At 41.5% G+C, this 20,298-nt stretch overlaps 2 protein-coding genes across 15 annotated transcripts in view; both read left to right on the top strand.

Moving 5' to 3' along the window:
- ATXN7L1 (ataxin 7 like 1) overlaps window positions 1-12,703 on the top strand; it is a 122,548-nt gene extending 109,845 nt beyond the window's left edge. For 7 of the 14 annotated variants that reach the window (XM_054813588.1, XM_054813583.1, XM_054813593.1 and 4 more), the window contains 2 exons: window positions 2,444-2,518; window positions 5,779-8,431. In XM_054813588.1, the coding sequence (XP_054669563.1) occupies window positions 2,444-2,518; window positions 5,779-5,820 (117 nt within the window). In that variant the 3' untranslated portion in view covers window positions 5,821-8,431. Of the gene's footprint in view, window positions 1-1,395; window positions 1,565-2,443; window positions 2,519-5,325; window positions 8,432-9,374; window positions 10,410-11,260 lie in introns of those variants that run through there. The other 7 variants (XR_008575500.1, XR_008575499.1, XR_008575498.1 and 4 more) reach the window with 7 other exon arrangements.
- A 3,815-nt stretch (window positions 12,704-16,518) lies between these two features.
- EFCAB10 (EF-hand calcium binding domain 10) lies at window positions 16,519-20,166 on the top strand. Its single transcript, XM_054813598.1, has 4 exons — window positions 16,519-18,297; window positions 18,485-18,649; window positions 18,888-18,972; window positions 19,493-20,166. The coding sequence occupies exons 1-4, from the start codon at window positions 18,198-18,200 to the stop codon at window positions 19,527-19,529; spliced, it is 387 nt and encodes a 128-aa protein (XP_054669573.1). The 5' UTR covers window positions 16,519-18,197; the 3' UTR covers window positions 19,530-20,166.
- Window positions 20,167-20,298: the final 132 nt, after the last annotated feature.

Raw genomic sequence — 20,298 nt, 5'->3', positions numbered from 1 at the left:
TGTGTGTATATCTATAAAAGTTGGTGGCTCTTTCCTCTTATATTTCTGGTCTTTGGAGCTACACTAGTAATCAAAAATAGGAGGTAAAGTGGAGTTGATTGTACTTCAGATGTCCTGCTGGCAGCTAATTGTCTTCATGACAAGGATACTCAATTGTATGCGATGACAAAACAGATATTTCCTACTGTTTATTTATGCTATAAATAAATGAGATTTGTACACTTAAGCATATGGGTCAGATAATGTCACATACTCTACGTGTGAATATTAAACCTCTGGAGAATACAGTACTTGAAATCACTTTTAAGCTCTGCTGTTTTCAGTCTTCTAGAAATGCAATCACAGTACAAATAAAATTAAAAAATCAGTATTACTTAAAATCTTGCTCCTGTTCCCTGATGTAATCAGGCAAATTAAATTAAGAGAATAAGAACACAGAAAAAAACCTCAAGTGACCAGTGAATAGGTTTAGGTTTTGGATAGGTTGGGGTTTTTTTCTAATTTCATTCAAATCTGACCCAGATAGATAGTAACTGAAAGTGTTACCCATTGGGTTTTGAAGTATACTTTATTTTTAGAAGAAAAAGAGGGACTTGAGTCCTGGCCTCACCCCGATCATTTTGCAATGGTGTTCCCATCATTAAAGACCCAACGCAACTGGGAATCTTTCTTTCTTACTTTCCCCGAGTGCTGTAGCTGTCCAGTCCGTCTGAATTGCCCTTCTGTGCTTGAGCGCTGCCCTTCCAGCTCTGACTGAAGACAGGGTGGTAAGGCAGCTTGAAGCCGACCGCAGTGCTGCAAGCTGTGTTGCTCCGTGCTTTGTCTTATGTAGAGAGTCAAATCCGTTAATCGTAGGAGCAGTAAATGTGTGCATGGATGAAAGCCTAAAGAGGTATAATACTCCCTCTCATGATTCTGGGATCTCAGCAAGTCAATTTCCTAGTGGTATTTTCTCATTTAAAAGAGGGATGTGTATTTCATTATGGAAGGTGTTGATGAATATTATAATGGTGGGTGTAGAGAAGAAGGGTTTGCAGGTGTGTCATGACATTCTGAATGGCTAGGAAAAGATTTTACAAGGTTGTCTATCTTTAGTCAAGATTTGTATATTGAAGAAAAGCACATTAGTACCATGAGAACAGCTGTGGCGTGCAAAACAGCAAGCTGAAGGGAACAGGATGGGCAGAGGCCTGCCCTTTTAATCTTTGCTCACCATGGGAGCTGCCTTCAAAGCTGGCTGTAAATAAAAACTTGAAACATCTCTTTTGGATAGAATGTGAAGAGGGAATACTGTTTTAAACAGTCACTGTGTGAGAAGGGGCAGATATGGAGAGGCAGACAAAGGCTACCTCACACTATATACATGAAATGGTGAAATAACAAATGATGTTGCAGAAGGGAAGGAGAAAATCGTGAAGCTGGGGAAAGCCCCGCCAGCCGATGCCATGGTCCTGTCTATTCAGTAAGAAACTTGCAACTGCATTTCTCGCTGTCTAGAAGACGGGTCCGTGCTACCTCTCCTTCAAATCATTACAGTTGACGTTACTTGAAGTCCATTGACCTTGTGAGTAACTTCAAAATCTGGTCATCTGCCATTTGCAGGCAAGTGTCCATGGTTCATTTTTATCAGCCTTGTAACCCCTGAGGAATTGCTCCTGTGACTCAGCAGCTCTCTCCCCTTTTGTCTCACATCAGAAATATCTACACTACGTTTATAGATCATTGTAGGAAAACCTAAGACAGAGTGCTCTTGCAGAGTGCTGTAATCTCTCAAGCACTGAAACATGCAGGTTGAATATGGCAGTATTTTAACTAAGTGCTTTTAAAATGTGCGTATACGTACTGTCAATTTGCGCTCATTCCCAAAGAAATTCTCCAATGCAGTAAATTGATACAATTGCAAATTTAAACCTCTGGAGTTTGATTCTTCTGGTTAATATCTGCTTTATTGAGCAATGATAAATGAAGACTGTGTATGGAAGAAAATGCAATAACTTTGGGTATGCTGTGATGCTTGGCCACTTGCTTTAGACTCCCCAGGAGTGGGGAAGGTCCCCTGGGGAGGAGTCTGTGACCTCGAGCTCTCTGTGCTCTTGCAGTCGCTGCTGACTAGCTGCACTGAGTCCAGTAACTAGAGAAACTAGTATTTCAGTCTAGAGAGGTGGGGGGTTACGATCTATATTCCCCCAGTAACTGTTAGTCTGTTGTTTTCTGACCTGTAATAGTATTTATGTGCCTTTTAAGAGTTTATTTAAAGTATACAGGCTCTGAGAGATAATTACGATTCTATCTGAAGAAGTGTATCTTTTGCTATAGCAAAATACCTGTGTTCCAAGTGCAAAGCAATTAGTGCCACTTTACACAGGAAAGGGAAGGCCATTACCAGCATCTGCATTCAACTGACAAATACGCCTCTCAATACTGCTCAATTAATGTCTTTCAGATTGGAAAAAATAGCAGTGTAGCTTTGTCACAATCCAGTCCTTCGAGTACATCAAACCCCGTACACAACAGACAAGTAAGTTGCTTTGGAAAAAAGTGTACCTAAGTAGTCTGTAAGCAGTTTTCAAATATTTTATACTGTAAAACCTTAAAAATACAATTTCTTTATGAATACAGTTCTTTATAGAAGCTGTCTTTCAGTGAACTAATATTAGATTTCTTCTCTCACTTAATTTTTTTTCCAGCTGTTTTCCCCTCTGAGATTTATGAGTAACAAGTTTTCTGCTTGTTTTTCACCACCTGTAGTATGCCTCAGGTTGGCTTGTATGCTGCTCACCAGCTGTTGCTTTGGTGATACAAACTCAGCAGCAGGAGAAACTGTCTGTGCAGGATCCAGGGTTTTTCTCTCCAAGCTCCCCTGCCGAGCGAGATGGCACAGCACAGTCCCCAGGCTGGCTTGGGAGGGACAGCATTTAAAAATAGGCCAGAAGTGAAAGCAGCAAAGGGAGGACAGAAACAGGCCAGAGAAGACAGGGCACTTGACTATTCAGATAAACTAATCTAAAAGCATAACTAAGCGAAGTGTAATTTGAGTTCTTAGACTGTGAGAAATCCTTAGCGCCCCCCCATACCTGTTTATCACACAGACTATTATAATAATTATAATAAATTCTGTAACTCAGCTTTTTTGTGAGGACAGATGCTTGACCTGTGATCCAGCCCTCACCTCTCTAGAGGACTGATAGACTAGTTTATTTTTTTAAGATGGCCCCTACTGTTTGACTCTCCAAGTTGAGGAGTTTATCAGTAATTCCTTATCAAGATCCTTGGTATGAAAAGTTTTCCCACCTCAGCAAGGTTTAGTCACAAGTAAACAAAAAATCCAGAATATTTTTCTGTACAGCCAGTTGGTATTTTAGAATTGTTCCGTATTCTGACTAAATTAGACAGGAGTAGTTACTCCAAATGGCTGTGCTGCTTAGTTTCTGCTGTGTAGACACAGCAAAAGAACAGTATGCTTGTAGTAATGACAATCCACAACAAATCCCCATTGAAAATGTTCTGAATCGCTCACATCTTGAGATGAACTGCCAATCAGTGAATTTATTTTTTTTCCACTTGGTGCTGAATGCAAAGCAGTATACGGATGGAAGAGCTACTCTGAAGGGGGAAAGTGGGAAGTTTCTTTATACTCCTAGGGACTGGCATTTTGCTGTGTGAGACACCATCATCCAGCTGCCAGTAACAAACATGGGATAAAGCTGTTCTGAAGTGCAAAACTGGTTTTGCTTTAACCTCCTGCTCCTGTGTTAGTATAAAATACGCACTACCCAAGGAGCAGAGCTGTTTGGGATCTGTTGCCTAGATCCCATGGGGAAAACCTAACAGCACAAAACATTAATTCTGTGGCAGCCTTATACAAACAGAGGCTGTTGCTGAGCTTTTCAGCTGCCTGTTTCCATAACTTTATCAGAAATAGAAGTGCTTGCTTGTTTTAAGCCCCACAAACTCTTCATTGTTAAAAATATGTTTCTGTCAGTTTGGTAGTTGAATATGGAGCTCAGAATACAAATACAAAAGAAAAACAAGGTGTATTAAGTTTTGTTAAAGTTTTTTTTATTTTAAACTCTTAACACAGAATTTGTGCTTGGAACTATGAATAATGATTACCTATCTAATGAGTGCTTCTCACTGTCAAAATAAAGCTGAGCTGCTTTGTTGACAGCTTTCATCTTCAATCTAGCAACTGAATAGTCTCTAAATAAAATTTTAGTCTTAAACTGTGCTATAATATTTCTTTATAAAGGTGTTATTAATTAGGTCACAATAAGTGGATGTGCAAATATCTGCTGTGGCAGATATTACTGGGGGAACCTGTGCTCTCTTGTTTTTAATGTTAGTGGTGTTACAACCATGATAATCAGGGAGTGCAAGTGAAGCAAGGTCTGTAGGCAGAGGCAACCTCTGCCATGCCATGGGGTTTGTAGCTGGAAAAACAGGCAAGTTTTCCTGGATACAAGTCAGAACAACAGACTTCGAACAATGCAGTTTGAAGTAGGATGGCAGCCATCAAGCCAAACGTGAGTACAGAGCAGTTACTGTGGACTGCCTCCACTGTGTAACCTGGTCAGGCAACCTATCGAGTTTGTCTGCCGGTGCAGGGGGGGAGGATTGTTGTTTCTCAAGAGAAGGGAGAACATGGGGTTGAGTGACTGCATGAGAATGGGGCATCCGGGAAATTGGGATCGGTTGTAAAGCCAGTCTGGTTTGAACCTGTGACGGTGTGTGCAGTCCTGCTGAGAAAGCCGCTGTCCCCACAACCCTTCCCAAGGTGTCCAGTCAGAGCTGAGAGGACACGCGGCAGCACTATGAAAGGCACCTGCCACCAGTAACTGGGTGTTCCCTGTTATTGAGCTGGGAGATGAAGGTGCCCCGTGGTTGATTTGATTTCACACAAGGAGTTTCTTTTGGTCATTTGCTGCATCTGTTGAAGTACGCCGTGCTCCGGGGCACTGCTGTGGCAGAGTGGTGGCTGTGAGGATGCCTGTTGTGGGCCTGCCTGCTCTCTCCCATCACACCTCAGTCAGGTTAAACTGTTCTCCATTCACGTTTAATTTGTGTGTTACTGCATCTATTTGAGACCTGAGCAGTGGCTTGTATACATAAAAGCGTGCCTGTTTTTCCAACTATTGTTGCTTTAATAAAAAAACATTGCCTTTCCCTACAAAACCTACTTGTTTTTTAACAAACGTTAATGGAATGGTGATTTTACAGTCATATTATTTGTGCCTGTTAATACAAATTATGTGTTAAAAGCTTGTTTTCTCCAGATTTTATCCTTGTCCTAGGTTTATAACTAATCAAGTGTTTTTGTCTTCATAGTGCTTTTAGGTGCCTGAATGTGTTAACACTTCAAGACCTCAGTATGCGGTGGTTTTTAAATACTGAGTAACTAGATCATTTTCTTAAGGGAAGGTGACAACGTGTATGCTGTGTGGGGATTCCTTGTGCATGAAAACATGCTGTGTAGAGGAAAAGAGTCTTCAGAGTTGTCGTCTAATTGCTGCTTTTTATTTGTAATGATACGCCAAGTTAACGAACGTGAGATACACCAAAGCTTACTAAACTCAGACAGTCCCAAAAGGAAATACGCTGTTTATTCAAAGCAGTTCTTTTTCTTAAAGGTCTACTGTCATCTGTAAACAGGGAGGGAATTTGGTTCAGGGACTTGAAATAAATTCCTGCTTTGAGTTCTGTCAGACGCAGCTGTTATGAAAGTGTTATGTACTGAAAGACATTTTGTGATTTTGAACCTGGCTCTGGTTTCTCTTTTAGAAGACATCAAACCGGACTGGTAGAATAAGGACTCTTCCATAACAAGGAAAAGGAACCAGCCTATAATCTCTAGCTCTCAGCAGCCCTACTCCACAGGGTTTTTCTTTTCTGTGTCCTGCAGATGGATTTAACCTTTTATGAATTTGTGGTTTTAAAGAGAATTAAATTTACAGAAAACTGTAATAGTGATTTGGTTTGTTTTTCACTTGTATTTGCCACTGATCTGTGCGTTCTGCTTGGTTATGTTTCATGCCTTTTAAAGCTGTTAGCATTGCAATGCTCCCTTTGTTTCCTTACCAGAACACAGCAGACATTCAAAAAAAAAAAATACAGATCATGATTTGAATTTATTTAAAGGATCTCCAAATTTTTTCATTAAATAAAAATTACAGTAATTCTGTATTTAAGCTTGTCCTATGGATAAAAATTGAGTGCATTTCTTAGTAATTTGCAAACAGCTGGGGCACTGCAACTTTTTAGGGACTAATCCTGACTGGTGCTCTGTACCTACAGCATTTAACAATTTCAGTGGGAATTCTGAGTGTTCAGCCTCTTCCAGGATCAGGCTCTTAAGGAATCTGTACTTCAGTCAACGCGTCAAGGATTTTTGCACCAAACTAATTCATGTTACCAGGGGCTCAACACATAAAGTCCCCGTCACTCGGTGGATTTGTAGATGCTGAAGATCACAGCACCTGGTAACTTCAGTGAACAGTTTGGGTTTGCAGGGACCGGAGTTGAGCAGATTGGCTTGCATTAATAGAATTGCACTGACAGTGTTTCTTATAGGATTACTGAATAATTTTTTAATAAAATATAGATTTTATAATCAGGAAGCCAATACTAGGTACTGGAACAATACTACAGAGGAGTTAATTTTTATTTCTACAGTGTTAAAAGTGCACTTATATGCTGGTTTATTTACATCTTCGGGAAAGGCGAGAGACTGCAAATAGGGAGATTATTACTACTTTCTTTTTTAAAAAAAGAAGGCTTAAGGCAAATTTTAAAACTAAAAATGTTTAAGCAATTATAAACAAGGCTAGACCCTTTGAAAAAAGTTTAGAAATATTCTTAAAATAAATTTTTATAGTGTTAATTTTGTAATAATTTATGTTTTGCTATACTTCAGAGCTAACTGACCGGTATAGTTTCAGAAACAGTATGAAACTTAGGAAAGTTTAAGCAATGTTTATATTTTTAAAATGTTCTTTGAATTATGTTTTTATTGTACATTTCTTCAGACTGAAAAAATGTGTACATATCTTTGTTATTTTTGCACAATTTTTGTCTTGTTCGGTTTTAGGAGCAGTACTATGTTGATTTTTTTAATTTATTTTGAGTTATAAAACTGCAGGAGTTTAAAAAATCTCAGTAACAACATCATCCTCTGTAATCAATGAACTGCTATTTCTAGTTGTTGAGGGAAAACAGTGGTCGTGAGATTCAGTGGTTGCTTCTGAGAAATAATGCTAATCAATGACTGAAGGAGCAATTTTGTAGTTTTAGGAAGCTTTAGCTCTTTCCATGCATCTTTTAATTGGAAAGCTGGAATATGGAGCCTGTCCTTTGAATGCTGCTTAATTAATTTTTTTTTCAACTGGCTTACACCTGACAGCATTTCAGGAAAGTTCAGCACCAAGTAAAATCCCACAGTGTTCTTTCATCATCAAAGAATCATTATTTAATTATCCGTATCAAAAAGTTCAGCCTGAAAAGTGAAATGGAAGTAAACATTTGAAAAAAGTGGATACAAACTGGACCAGCCTATAATGCATTATTAGTGTAGCATTCAGTTGGTAGTTCTTTTTCTTCCCCGTTTGCCTGAAAACCTTGTGATTTGTTTCCAGCAATAGAGGCTCAGAAGCTTTGGTTGTTACACATACGCAATGCATAGGCCCGTCAGCCATAAAAAGCGACTTGGATAACTTGTATGCCTTCTTTTGTATTGATGTAACAATTGTAAATAGTGCTGATCGACCTTTGTAGAGAATAGTTTATACAGCATATTCTATTATTGCTGATTCTCAGTGAACTATTGTTTTAAAAAAAAGAAGAAAAAAAGAAATTTTTCTATTTACACCTTATATTTTGTTATGCTGTTGACCCATGGCACTTTAACAAAACTCTGTGGGTTTTGCATAGCTGGTCAGTCATGGGATATATTAAATAACTGTTGTTGCACAGAAATGAATTTGCACCTGCTATATTGTGCTTTCCTACTACAGATTTTAGAACCTTTTCCAGAAGACTTTTGAAGAAAGCATGTCCAATCATTCTAAGAAAAAAAAAATGCCATACTTGTACAGCCAATTTCTTTTCTACAATCCATATTTTGTAACACTAAGTATTTTCATTCTTTGTCCTGCACCTTTATGTATTAGCAGTATCAAATAGAATTCATTCCATGCTTGTGATAATTGTAAGCAGAATAAATGTCTAAAGTAGGTGTAAATAGTAAATTCTATGGCTTACAGTTTAAAAAAGGAAAAACAGAACAAACATGTATCTGATTGATACTGCCATGGTTCAACACCGGGCCTGGAGATATTCTCTAGTGAGCGATTGTATTTTTTGTTTTTTGCTTTATTATTATTATTTTTTTTTTGTAACATGGCTTTGTAAATAAAATAATTTATATGTTTGTAAGAAACAGACGGGTTTTGTCATTATTTATCTTTGCAAAGCAGGAGTGTTATCTGTGGCAAGACTGCCCTTTTTCTTCCTTGAGGCTGAAATACACCGTGCCGATGGCCAGTGCTGAGAATTCCACCACTAGTTCAACAGATCTGCCCAGCTCTCGGTACAGGGCTGAACTGCTCCAGGATTAATTTTGGCATTTGCGTCTAAAATATTTCCATATTTACATGTCAGGACGTGTGTGACGATCAGCTGCTGAGGTTTTTGGAATGATAAATCATTTTTAAATTCCTTTGCTTAGTTGAATGTGTTTTCTCATTCCTTATCAGTGTAAGAATTAACTTTGCTTGAGCTGCCAGATTTAGGAACTCTCACTTCAGTGGGCAGGACAAATTTATAACCAGTCTTTTTATCATTGTTAATACTAAAAATGCAACTTTTATCTAGGCATTAAGATTCTTGTTCTGTGTAAAGCCTGTTCCAATTACAGATCAAATGAGACTTAAATTGTTCATTGGCTTGTCAGCTCTGCAGAGAGGATTGCATTTTTTTCTCTCGCAGCAAACCTCTTCTGCAAATCTGGGGAAGATGTACATTTTTATGCTCCTTTTATTGAAGTATCTGGAAAGCCAGTCTTGGAGATACTGTAGAGAAGATGGTCACAATTACGGTATGATCTTTTTTAAAAGCAAGAAATTTGGACTGCACCTGTTTTTTTATATGCATAGACTCAGGACTGGGAGAGGAGATAAAGCTGGCCTGTGTTATAGGAAACAGTCATTGAAGGGGGAAAATTTTACCTTCTAGGTAAACAGCGTTTTGTGTAACACCTTGCATGTTCTGATGTGTGTGGCAAAAGCTAATCCTGAACTTCCTCTTTACTGTTCAATTTGTGCCTTGGTCTGAGCTGCTGATATTTTGAAAACTTTTTTTAATCTTGAGTTTATCTTTTCTAGTATAGAAAACCTGACCACAATGAAGTACAGTAGATACTGAAGTTTCATCTGATAGAAGCGGTCCCCACGTATGGCTGAAGAGCGACACTCTGTTTGTAAGATGCTTTGCTATTTCTAGCAGCCATTAGAAATTAAAGCTACAGCCAACAAAATGGAGTACAGCCATGAGTTGTTAGGTGCTTGCCGTCACTGCCCATGGCCAGCAAAGGCTGAAGACCACTAAATTTATTTTCCAAATATGACTGAGTCATCTTTTAGCACTTGCAGGTTTGTTAGAATGATTTACAAGCTGTTCTCTATTTGGAGTTGGTTTCCCCCACCCTTTTTTTTTTTAGTTATGCAACAAGTATTTTGCTTGTAGCTGTGCTCTTTTGCTTGTATTATCTAACATGCTCTAAATACCACCAGTTTCAGACGGAAGTAGATCACACTGTAACTTTTTTATTCATTGCACTCTAGTTTTTATGCTTCTGTTTTTACCACAGAAATATTTATTTTAGAAGAAAGTCGTTGCTGTCTGCAACCAGTATCTGTTTTACTCTTCCAAATCTGTCAGGATTCACAATTGGAAGAAATGCCAAATACTGATTCCAGAAATATTTGGAGGAGATTCATACAACAGATTCAGACTTCGGAACACAAGAATGTTTATTTCATGCAAATTTTTATGCTGTTTTGCTCCTTGAGTACCTCTTGAAAACTACTACCCAAAACAAGTAGAGACCTCCTTTAAAACATACTTTCCTGAGTATGAGGAAGATACAGCCAGTAATTCAGCAGCAGGTCCCTGTTTGTCCGTCGACTGGAGAATCCATGGTAGATGTGTGCGTACTCCTCATTTTGTAATACATGACAAATGGCATGGGCAGGATTCTTTTGTGTGTGATTTTTGTTGCTTGTGGCTGACCTGCAGAAATATTTAGATCTAGTCTGTGATCTGGTCTCCCTACAGAATGGAGAAGGGAAGAAGCTTTAGGGATGCTTCCCCTGTTTAGGGGAAATAACAATCAGGATCCAGGAGAACTCGATTTGAGGGTAAGGACACCAGTAGGGATTCGAGATGGTGCACAACATTCAGCTGCCCCTTTGCAGATTTCCCAAACCTGAAAGATTTAGCTCTGAAATTGAACCTGGGTTTGATGAACTTGGAACAGTTACTAACATGGTTGATGCAACACCACAAGAGACTAGTTCTTCAGAAAAGTTGTCTAGCATGAGCAAAGTGTATTCACAGAATGCTACAGGGATAAAGGCCTGTTGGTGTAAATACAATGAATGGCCTGATGAACTCACAAGTGTAACCCTGTGAGTCACATGTCTCTGTCAGCTATTTCCAGCCTGGCCCCAGCTGAGGCAGAGGGGGGACTGGTGACATCACTGCAAAAGAGAAACCATCATCCCCTCCCAGTGACAAATTTAGTCAGTGCTGATTTGGAGAGCTGTGTCATCGATGAGTAGACAGGTCACTGGAAAAGAACTACTAAGGCTTAATCCTTTAGCCTTTCCCACCACAGATGCAGAATATATAGGCCTGTCACCTTACTTCCGCAGATACTCTCAACAGCCTACACAAGAAACTTTCCCTGGTCAGCTCCACTCTTAAATTGCAACTATTTGTCTGCCATTTTCTTCAGTTCTCTCTTATTTTGACTCATAATCAGTTGGGTGGTTTCGTGATGTGTTTAGGGGGGAGGGGGAGCGGTGTGTGTGGGTTTTGTTGCTTTTTAATCTTGCCTTGAGTTACTCCTTCCTCATTAGTTCTCTTTAGGATTTGTTTGGACCACATAGCCTAAACAGTAACACCAACACATTGGGCTTGCTGCTTCCTTATCAAGGAGACACCAAGAAGGTGCAGAAAGCTGGTTTTCACTTGTGTTGTTTTGCAGGGTGTTTCTAAGGCCTACAGCTTCACACCCTGAGCATGGATGCTTCCCAAGAAAGAAAACATTCAAAGGGAAATGCTCCGTTTGTGCTCCTTAACCTAGAGCAAGCCAAGTGCCTGTTTGCTCCTGGAGTACATAACAGACTCAGTGTTGGGCCTTTCATTCCTACAGACAATTCTCTAATGCCTCTTCTACTTAGCCCCTAGCATATCACTGGGCCACTCACTCCCATGACCTCCACTACTGATATTCCAATCTTGAACTCCTTTCAGCGGCAGTTAAATGCCAACGAAGCCTGAAAGATACTAGCTTCTCCATCTCGAGCTTCTGTCCAGGGCCTTTGGGCACAGACTGGCCTTCAAAACCCTTATGAGGTCACCAAGAAAGGAAGAGAGGAAAAGAAATTGAAGCACAAAGTGAATGGTGAGCACTGTAATGAACTTCTGGCTCCAACTCACCACTTGCCCTGACTTAGGGGGACAGTGATAGCAGCCTGCCAAAACCTGTGAGGAGGTCACTAGGCGATCAGAGCCTGACTCTTCAGTGCTGCATGGTGGGAGAGTGAGAAACAATGAATATAAGCGGACACAAGGGAGGTTCAGACTGGATACAAGGAAAAAACCTTCCTGCCATGGAGACGGTCAAGCGTTTGGACAAGTTGCTTAGAGAGGTAAGTGAAATCTCCAACTTTTGAGATTTTCAGACCCAAACTGGATGAAGCTCTGAGCAACCTGGTCTGACCTCAGCTGACCCTGCTTTGAGCAGGAAGCTGGACTACAGACCTTCTTCTGTCCTATGATCCAGATGTGAAGAAAGCAATAATGATGATTTAACTCCTCTCTCAAAGGCTCATCTTATAGAGTCATTTTCTCAGAAACACTCCCTCGGGCATCCTTAGGGTATTTTCCTAACATCAAACCTTCTTCATTGCTTGGTCTTTGCTATTCATTAACCAGCTTTTTTTGGTAGCTGTATTTCCCACTCAGAGCCAGTGACACCCAAGACCCTGTCATCGGCCTTTCTCACTCTACTATGTCTTTCCTAGATAGATATTTCACTGGATTTTTTCCAGATGTCCCAGAGATATACCACAGAGTTTCCTTTGAATCACTTTGCCTGCCTTGTTTCTAAGATAGTATAGAATGAAGCAGAGAAATTACTGTCCACTCTAACAAGTTTTGTCTTTTTATGGTCACAGAAAGAAGCACTTCAGATGTTCTCCAAGAAAGTTAATCTTTTGAGGAATCATGAACATCTTTACGCTAAGGTTGGCTAACTGTGTAACAGACTAGATGGCATTATTTTCTAAATCTACTATCCCAGTAATCGGTACATTCTCTATTAGAGCACATCCACTGTTGCAGCTTATATGAAGAGCATGTCTATTCTTGACACCTGTGGGAAACCATCAACATTGACGCTAACCTCCATCAACTGTTGATGCATCCAGAAAAAATTCGGGGGGGGGGCAGAGAAGCTAAGGCGATGGAGATGGATCTCTAATCTCCACCACACTGTGTAGTGTGAACTCGCTGTACAGATCCTGCTAGAATAAAAGCATCTGCGGTCTTAAGAGCTATGGGCTCAGAGCCACACTTAAACAGACAAATATACTATGTATCTCAAAGAATGAAGGCTCCTGCTAAGTGTCACCTTTTTTTTTTCCCCTTTGCCTTCAGCAAAAGTCCCACTGTAGTTCTAGGAAATCAATTTCTTGGATTTTCAGTCAATTGGGAAGTAGCCAGTTCTACAAGAGAGCTAAGTTTCCTGATATTAAACTAGCCTTTTTTTCTGACCTGTTTTTACTTCTCTCTCACTCAGAAACAGTAACTGGAAGTGTCTTTCTAATTCCTGATATTTAGTTTTTCTCAGTATATGATTTTTGATGGCAGGTTTAGTCTTTGTTTTGCAGTGAACTGAAAAAAAAAAACCAACCTACACCACATTCCCAGCTTAGCCTTAAAACTGCAGGCTCTTGTTCTTGTAGAGGGGACTGGGATGGCAACATGGCGGAGACACAGTGATCCAGGCAACTTCTGTGCTACATTGAGGATGATTTCTTGACAGAAGGGCACAACAAGCCGAGTCTGACTATGCTAGACACGCTGCTCACACATAAGGGTGGACTGGCTGGGAACATTGATGTTGGTGGCAGCCTTGGCAGCAGTGACTACAAGATAGCAAAGTTTGAGATTCTGAGGGAACCAAGTTAAATAAATAGTCGAACGGCAACCCTGGAATTCAGGAGAGCAGACTTCGTCTCCAGCAGACATTTTGTTGGCAGAATCCCACAGAAGACTGCCCTGAAGGGCCCAGGGGAGCTAGCTGAAGCACAGGAATGGTCCATTCTGACATGCAGGAAGTTGAGCAGACATGGGAGAAAGCCAGCATGGCTGACTGGGGAACTCCTGATTGAAATTGAATCCAAAAGGCAAGTATACAGACTGTGGAAGCAGGGGTGGGCTACCCTGGAGGAATACAGAAATGCTGCCTAGGCATGCTGAAGCAGAACTACGAAAGCCAAAGCTCAGCTGGAGTTGGAATTAGTGAGGGATGTGAAGGGCCCTTGCTGTATATTAACATGGAAGGAAGGCTAAGGAGAATGTGGGCTCCTCTGCGTGGGGTGGGTAGCCCAGTGACAAAGAACACGGGAAGGACTGAGGTACACTCAGTGTTGCCTTTGCTTCAGGTTTTAACTGGAGAGGTGTGTGCTGAGATCTTTGGGCAGAGTCTGGGGAGTGAGGTACTACCCACTAAGAGAAAGCCCAAGTTAAGGACTACTCACCCTGGATCTGTGCCAGACTATGGGAAAAACTGGACAGGATTCAAGGATGCAGGCTGATATCATTACCAGTCTGCTACCATTCTTGAAAGATCATGGTGAACAAGATACAGGTTTTCTAAGCACTGGGAAAAGGCAACTGCAATGCCCATTTTCAGGAAAGACCAGGGGAACTACAGGCTGCTCAGCCCAACCTTGATCCCAGGCAGGTTATGGAGCAAATGCTCCTGGAAGCCATGTCTAGACAACATGGATTTACCAAGGGGAAACCATGCCTGACCAACCTGCTTCCTTCCCTGATGAAATGACTGCCTTCAGGTGCTGACCAGAGAGCAGTGAACGCTGTTTACTTTGACCTTAGCAGGACTTTTGACACCGACTGCTTTTGTATTCTTACAATAAATTGGAGAGATACGTATTCAAGGCGTGGACTAAAAGGTGACTGGAAAATCGTCTCAACAGTGGGGCTCAGAGAGCTGAGGTCAGCCATTTGAAGTCCCGTTGGTTGGTTGATACTAGTAACATGTCTCAGGGATTGACACTGGACCAAATAATGCTGAAGGGCTTCTTTACCATCCTGGGTGCTGGGATGGGCTGCAAATTCATGGACAACAACAAACTGGGGGTAGGGAGGTGATTGAATACAGTAGGGCCAGGGCTGTCCTTCAGGAGGACCGCAACGGGCTAGAAAATTGGGCTGACAGGATCCTCATTAGGTTCAGCAAAGACAAACGCAGAGTCCTGTGCCTGGGAGGGAGGCACAACACCGTGTCATTGAACAAGCTGGGTGCTACCTGGCAAGAAAGCAACTTTTCAGGAAAAGGGGCTGGTGGACAAACTGAACATGAGTCAGTAATGGGCCCCTGGGGTGCTGGGAGCTAACTACATCCTGAGCCACAGCCATGAGAGTGCAGGCAGCAGTCAGAGGGAACTGACTGTCACCTTCTGTTTTGGCACCTGTGAGACTGTGTCTGCAGAACCGTGTCCAGCTTGGGCCTCCACCGTACAAGATGCAGAATGCATACTGAAGTGAGTCCAGTGGAGTGCTACCAAGATGATTAGTAGCTGAAACATATGATGTATAGGAAGATTAAGGGGGAAGAGGGGTCCGAGTGTCATCTTCAGCTACAAGATGGGTGATTGTAGAAAAGATGGAGCCAGACTCTTCCTGGTGGTGCACAACAAAATGGCAAGAAGCAATAGACATAAGGTAGAGCAAGGGGAATTCTGATTAGACACAAGGCAAAAATTATTTGCAATGTAGTTGAGCACTGGCACAAGGATGACGACAGCGATGTTGTGGAATCTCCATCTTGGAGGTAGTAAAAACGACTGGACAAGTCTGTGAACAACCTGATCTCAACTTTGAAATTAGCCTGGTTTGAGGGGTGGGGGTGGGGGGTGTTGACCACATGATCTCCAGAGGTCCATTCCAACCTAAATTATTCTGCGGGGGCGGGGAAGAAAGGGTTCTGGCTGTTCAGATAATTAATACCCAGAAGGTAGGTTAATATTTCTGCTGGTAAGCACTTTCTCTTATAACTGTACTGCGTAAAATTCCCTGGCGAGGAATTTGCCTGTATCTTGGAAGTCCTTGAGGCTACACAATGGAAGGGTGCAGTGGTGGAGCTCTTCCAAAGCAGCTACAGAAATGGCAGGACCCAATCGCTATGGCTCCACCCTACGCTCCCTAGCACAGAGTGCTTTCTAACGTCCGTGGTGAGGAGGAGCAGAGGCAGGTAAAGCATTAAAGGAGCTGCTGCTCAACATGTTCACAGTGAGTGTATGGCAGACCTAGGCATCTTTCCCAGCCCTTATTGCTCCTGTCTCTTCCCACGGCCCTAGACTTCAGTTTTCTAACACTCCCATTTGGAAGAACATGTCCATCTGCCTCGTTTCCTCAGCAAGACAAACGCTTGTTCTGCAACCAGCTTCATATCTGACCTGCAGTCCCTGTTCCTCTTCATTACAACCCTTAAGACTCCCAGTAGTCTGTTTAGTCCTATGTAATTAGATAAAAGGCTTAAGTTACTAATGATATGCTGCAAAAGGCTCAGTTTCTGTCACAACAGGTATTAAGTCTTTCAACCAAATTCAATTTTAAATAATCAGGACATCTGAAACACATGAAAATAGATTTGATCCTGAGTTCCTGATTAAAACTCAATTAGCAGCAGCTCTGTAACGGAAGCAGAAAACTTTCAGATGTTTGTCAAATCCTGGTTTTTTTCAGTGACCAGAAGTTAAATTTTTCTTACAATAGTCCATGTCAGCTTCTCACAAATTGCCTGAAACTATCATACTTTTGAAACTCATATAAATAGCTGATATTATCACCATATGAACTGAAGATAATAATTTATTATTTGAATAATAAAGACATGATTCATTATCAGAACATTTTTTTCAAGGAAATAAAGTGTGCTTTCTTAACAGTGAAATAGAATTTTTAAAAAAATTATTCCTAGTTGCAAATCAAATCATGGTTTGCTTTGCTTAGTGATTTTTGAACCATTCCTCAGAGAAACACACTTCAATCTGTAATTCCTGTGTTTATTCTTAAAATGTCAGTCTTCAACGTAAGTATTTCACACTGGTTATCTTTGTTACCATTAAAGGAGAAACTTCCTTTGCCAAATGCTGTTTTCCCTGCCCCAAACACTGACTTACCTGCCTTTCTCTCCAGTCTTTCATTTGCTCCTTCCTTTCCAGTCAATCTTCCTATCCTTAAGTTCTCATTTGCAAGAAAATATTTTCCATGTCTTTATTTCTCCTCTGCTGGCCAGCTCAGTCTCTTGTTTGTACTTCACACTTCAATCTACACTTTCTCCCATCACTCTTCTTTAGGAAAAAAACTTTGCTAGTGGTTTGCAAATTCTATTGAAAGGCATAGAAAAGTTAAATAGCAGAAATGGGTTCAGTACCTATGAATCGTATTCCTTAGGAAAAGGAGATTTCCATCTCTGCCAGGTAACTGCCAAGGGAAGTGACTGTTATGAGCCTACAATTCCTCTAGCCCTAATTAAGACTGGAAACAGATAGCATAATCAGTTTAAAATACTAAAGAATCTGGACAGGGCATGGCTGTACAATCTCTGCAGTTTTGGATGCTGCCTTTCTCCCACGCTAAGAAAAAAAGAGGTGAATTCTATTAATGTGATATTTTTGTTTTGGCAAATAGTTAAGTATAGATAGTGCTAGGCTTTTCACAGGAATACCGTTTTTACTATAAGCTCATTTATCATTGTCTATTTTTATTTGCTGACAGATGGTTATGTTTTAATTTTTTTTCTTAAGTAGGACACCTTATTATCTTTCTCCTACTCACTTTGGGTAGTACAATAAAAAGGTTCTTTGATGTCTTGTCTCTGTTTGCACAGGCTACGCTGCAAACCTCAATAACGATTTAAAAACTGTAGCCGTTCTTACTCTTAGTTGCTAGTCATTGATTTTGCATAGCACACCAGTTTTGAGCACACATTGCCCGGTTCCACTAGGTGGCATGTGAACGCTTTGCAGTCCTCCCGCATTTACCAGGCTTTACCAAGCCCACCTTTGGCGAGGGAGTCCAGGTAGTGGGCCGTGTATGGGGAAAAAACAAAAGGTGTAGACTGCGTTACCGCATATGGCAGGAAATGTGGCTGAAATTGAGAAGACTTGCATAAATGTTAAAAACAATAGCGTGTAATTTGCCTTCTCCCTGAATTAATGCAGCTGCGGTACAAACTAATGACTTGGCTGGAAGCGATGATTTTGCTGTTCTAGTGCTAACGTGATGACCTCTAGGCAAATTGACTTTTGCTTCCCACTTTCTACCCGCTGAAGCAGGGGCTGCGCAGTCAGTCAAGTCTCGGTAATCCGATTTACTCCGCCCGACGCCCCGAGCTGACTGAAGGAGCACCCCGCCAGCTCTGGCGAGCCGTTACTCTCCTCCTGCCGAGCCCCCGCGGCCGTTTGCTTGTAGCGGTGTCTTCCTTGAGGCCGCTCCTCCTCCTCCTCTTCTGTGACGAACAGCTCCTACTACCGCCCTCCCCGCTTACCTCCGCTGTACCCCGGCTCCCGGAGGCCGTCCCGCCCCCTTCGCCTCACGCAGCCTCTCGTCAGGGCGGAGCCAGTTAACGGCCGGAGCACGCGGCGGCGGTCTCCAGGCAACGCGGGATGGCGGCGGGCGAGCAGCAAAGCCGCGACTACTTGCAGCGCCACCGGATCCCCGAGCTGCTCCACCGCCTCGCCGCGCTGCTGCTCTACCACCGCCCCGGTGAGGCACCGCGACCCGGGGTCGGGGCAGGCCCGGCCAAGGCACCCCGTCTCGGCCTGGGCAGCTGTAGGACCTCCCCCGCCGGGAAAAGCGGAGCGGGAATGGGGCTGGGAGAGGGAAGGGATTGTGTGGCCTTCGGCCATTAGCTGCTTGTCCTGCGTCTGTGGGCAATTTTACCTCATTGCAGAAAGACCACGTGAGTTCCTGATCCAGGCGCTGGAAAGGGTGAAGGCTGGAAGACGAGCAGAGGGGGAGTACCCTTACCTGATGGACGAGGCCAACCTGGCCGCCATGTTCGAGTTGCTGGATGTTGTAGGCCAAGGCCACATAACACCAGCGCAGTACAGAGAAGGTGCGTCTCTTCTGAACAGCAGGTTGTATTTGTTATTAAAATAGTTTCAAAGATACCCTTATGTATGCTTTTAAAATATCCTCATTTCTGCCAATACACAAGGTGGAACTTGGAAAGTTACAAAAGTTACCCATGTTTAAGTTACACGCGTTTACCTTTTCTTGTATTTAGATCACTTTAAGATGTTAAATCAGTCTTTCCAAGGCTTGCGTAGGAAATTGTCTTTCCTTAACTTTAGCTCTTAAAACTTTGGGACTGAGCACTGAAGATCTGCAGTTTGGAGATTATGGGAATATCACACTGGATGTATTCAGGGAAGAAGTGTAAGTTTAATTGAAAGGGGTTGGGGGGCAGGGATACGCACAACAGCTATTTTTACCGAGATTTATTTTTTATGTACAAAACTATGTAATTAAAGGACTTGCTGGCTTAAGCTTAACCCCTTTACTTTGTGCTGCAAGATTTTAAAAGGTCAGTTACAGCCTGACCTTGCTTGGCTTGCTGTAACCTGAACCAAACTCAACATTTTCCTCCACCATCTCAGTTCCAGGATCCCCTCACAGCAGCCTCTCAGATTCTCTACCCTTCAGGTCAGACAGACAGGCATCAGGTAGCCCAAGGGTTCAAATACTGATCTAGAAATGTGAAATAGTAACACAGTGTTGTCATCTTTGCCAGGGGTAGTAACACATCTGTAGATGAAACAGCTCAGAGTTGTAATCATTTCTCATAGTCAAGGTACAGTTCTAGGGGCAATTTTTTGGTAACTGTTGTAATCACTGAAACGTAACTGGAACTAGTTATCCTCATTGTTATCTAACTAGAATTTTTTTTTTTTTTTAGGAAGAAAAAGATGCTGGAGAGCTGGGCTGTGTATTAGTTTGAGTAGTGACCTGCTATATGTATTAAAAATAGGCATCTTGCTCAACTCTTCTGGTTTGTCAGCTGTGGAGAGCTGATTTTAAGCAGTACTCTCTTCTCATTCCCCGTTCCCTGCCTTTTCAACTGAAGAGGACAAATGACAAGAACTTGTTCGTGTTTACCAGGCACTGGAAAACTATCTTTTGAGAATTGCTTAATACAATTAGATGGGTTTTTTTAAAAAAAAAACCAAAAAGTAGAGATCTCTTTTACACTAAAATAGTGTTTTGGAGTTTTCTCCTTCAGTTTGTAGCTTACAGGAAGGGGGTGTTACTTGTGGGCTTATTACCATTGAATAAATTAACTTAAAGAGCTCAACTCTTAAGGTTGTGTTGTGGTGTTTTTTTTAAAGGAAAGACCAACTTCAGCAAGTTATGACAAATGTCCACAACTAAAGAAATGTGGCACTTCCAAGTAAAATGCTACTTTCAAACTTACAACACAGTATTTATGCAATTTTTAAGGAGAAATTTTTAAAAAATAGGAGAGACTCTGGTACAGCAAAGAAAAAAAATGGAATTAGTATGAATAAAAAAACCCAAAGGGTCATATTCCTTCATTCCTTCCACGTTCTGTATATAGACATTTTAATAGAGAACATCCCTTACCTGGGATTTAAAAATGTAAAACATCCATGTTTAAGTGAAGGTGGACCAGTTCATAGGGAAGAGTTGTCCATATCATACAGAGGTGTATTTACACTGTAAATACTCTGTATTCCTCCAAAT

The sequence above is a fragment of the Grus americana genome, chromosome 1 (assembly GCF_028858705.1).
Source record: "Grus americana isolate bGruAme1 chromosome 1, bGruAme1.mat, whole genome shotgun sequence".
Lineage (NCBI taxonomy): Eukaryota > Metazoa > Chordata > Aves > Gruiformes > Gruidae > Grus > Grus americana.
Note: the sequence above shows the minus strand (reverse complement) of the source record. Positions and strands in the feature narration are given on the sequence as shown.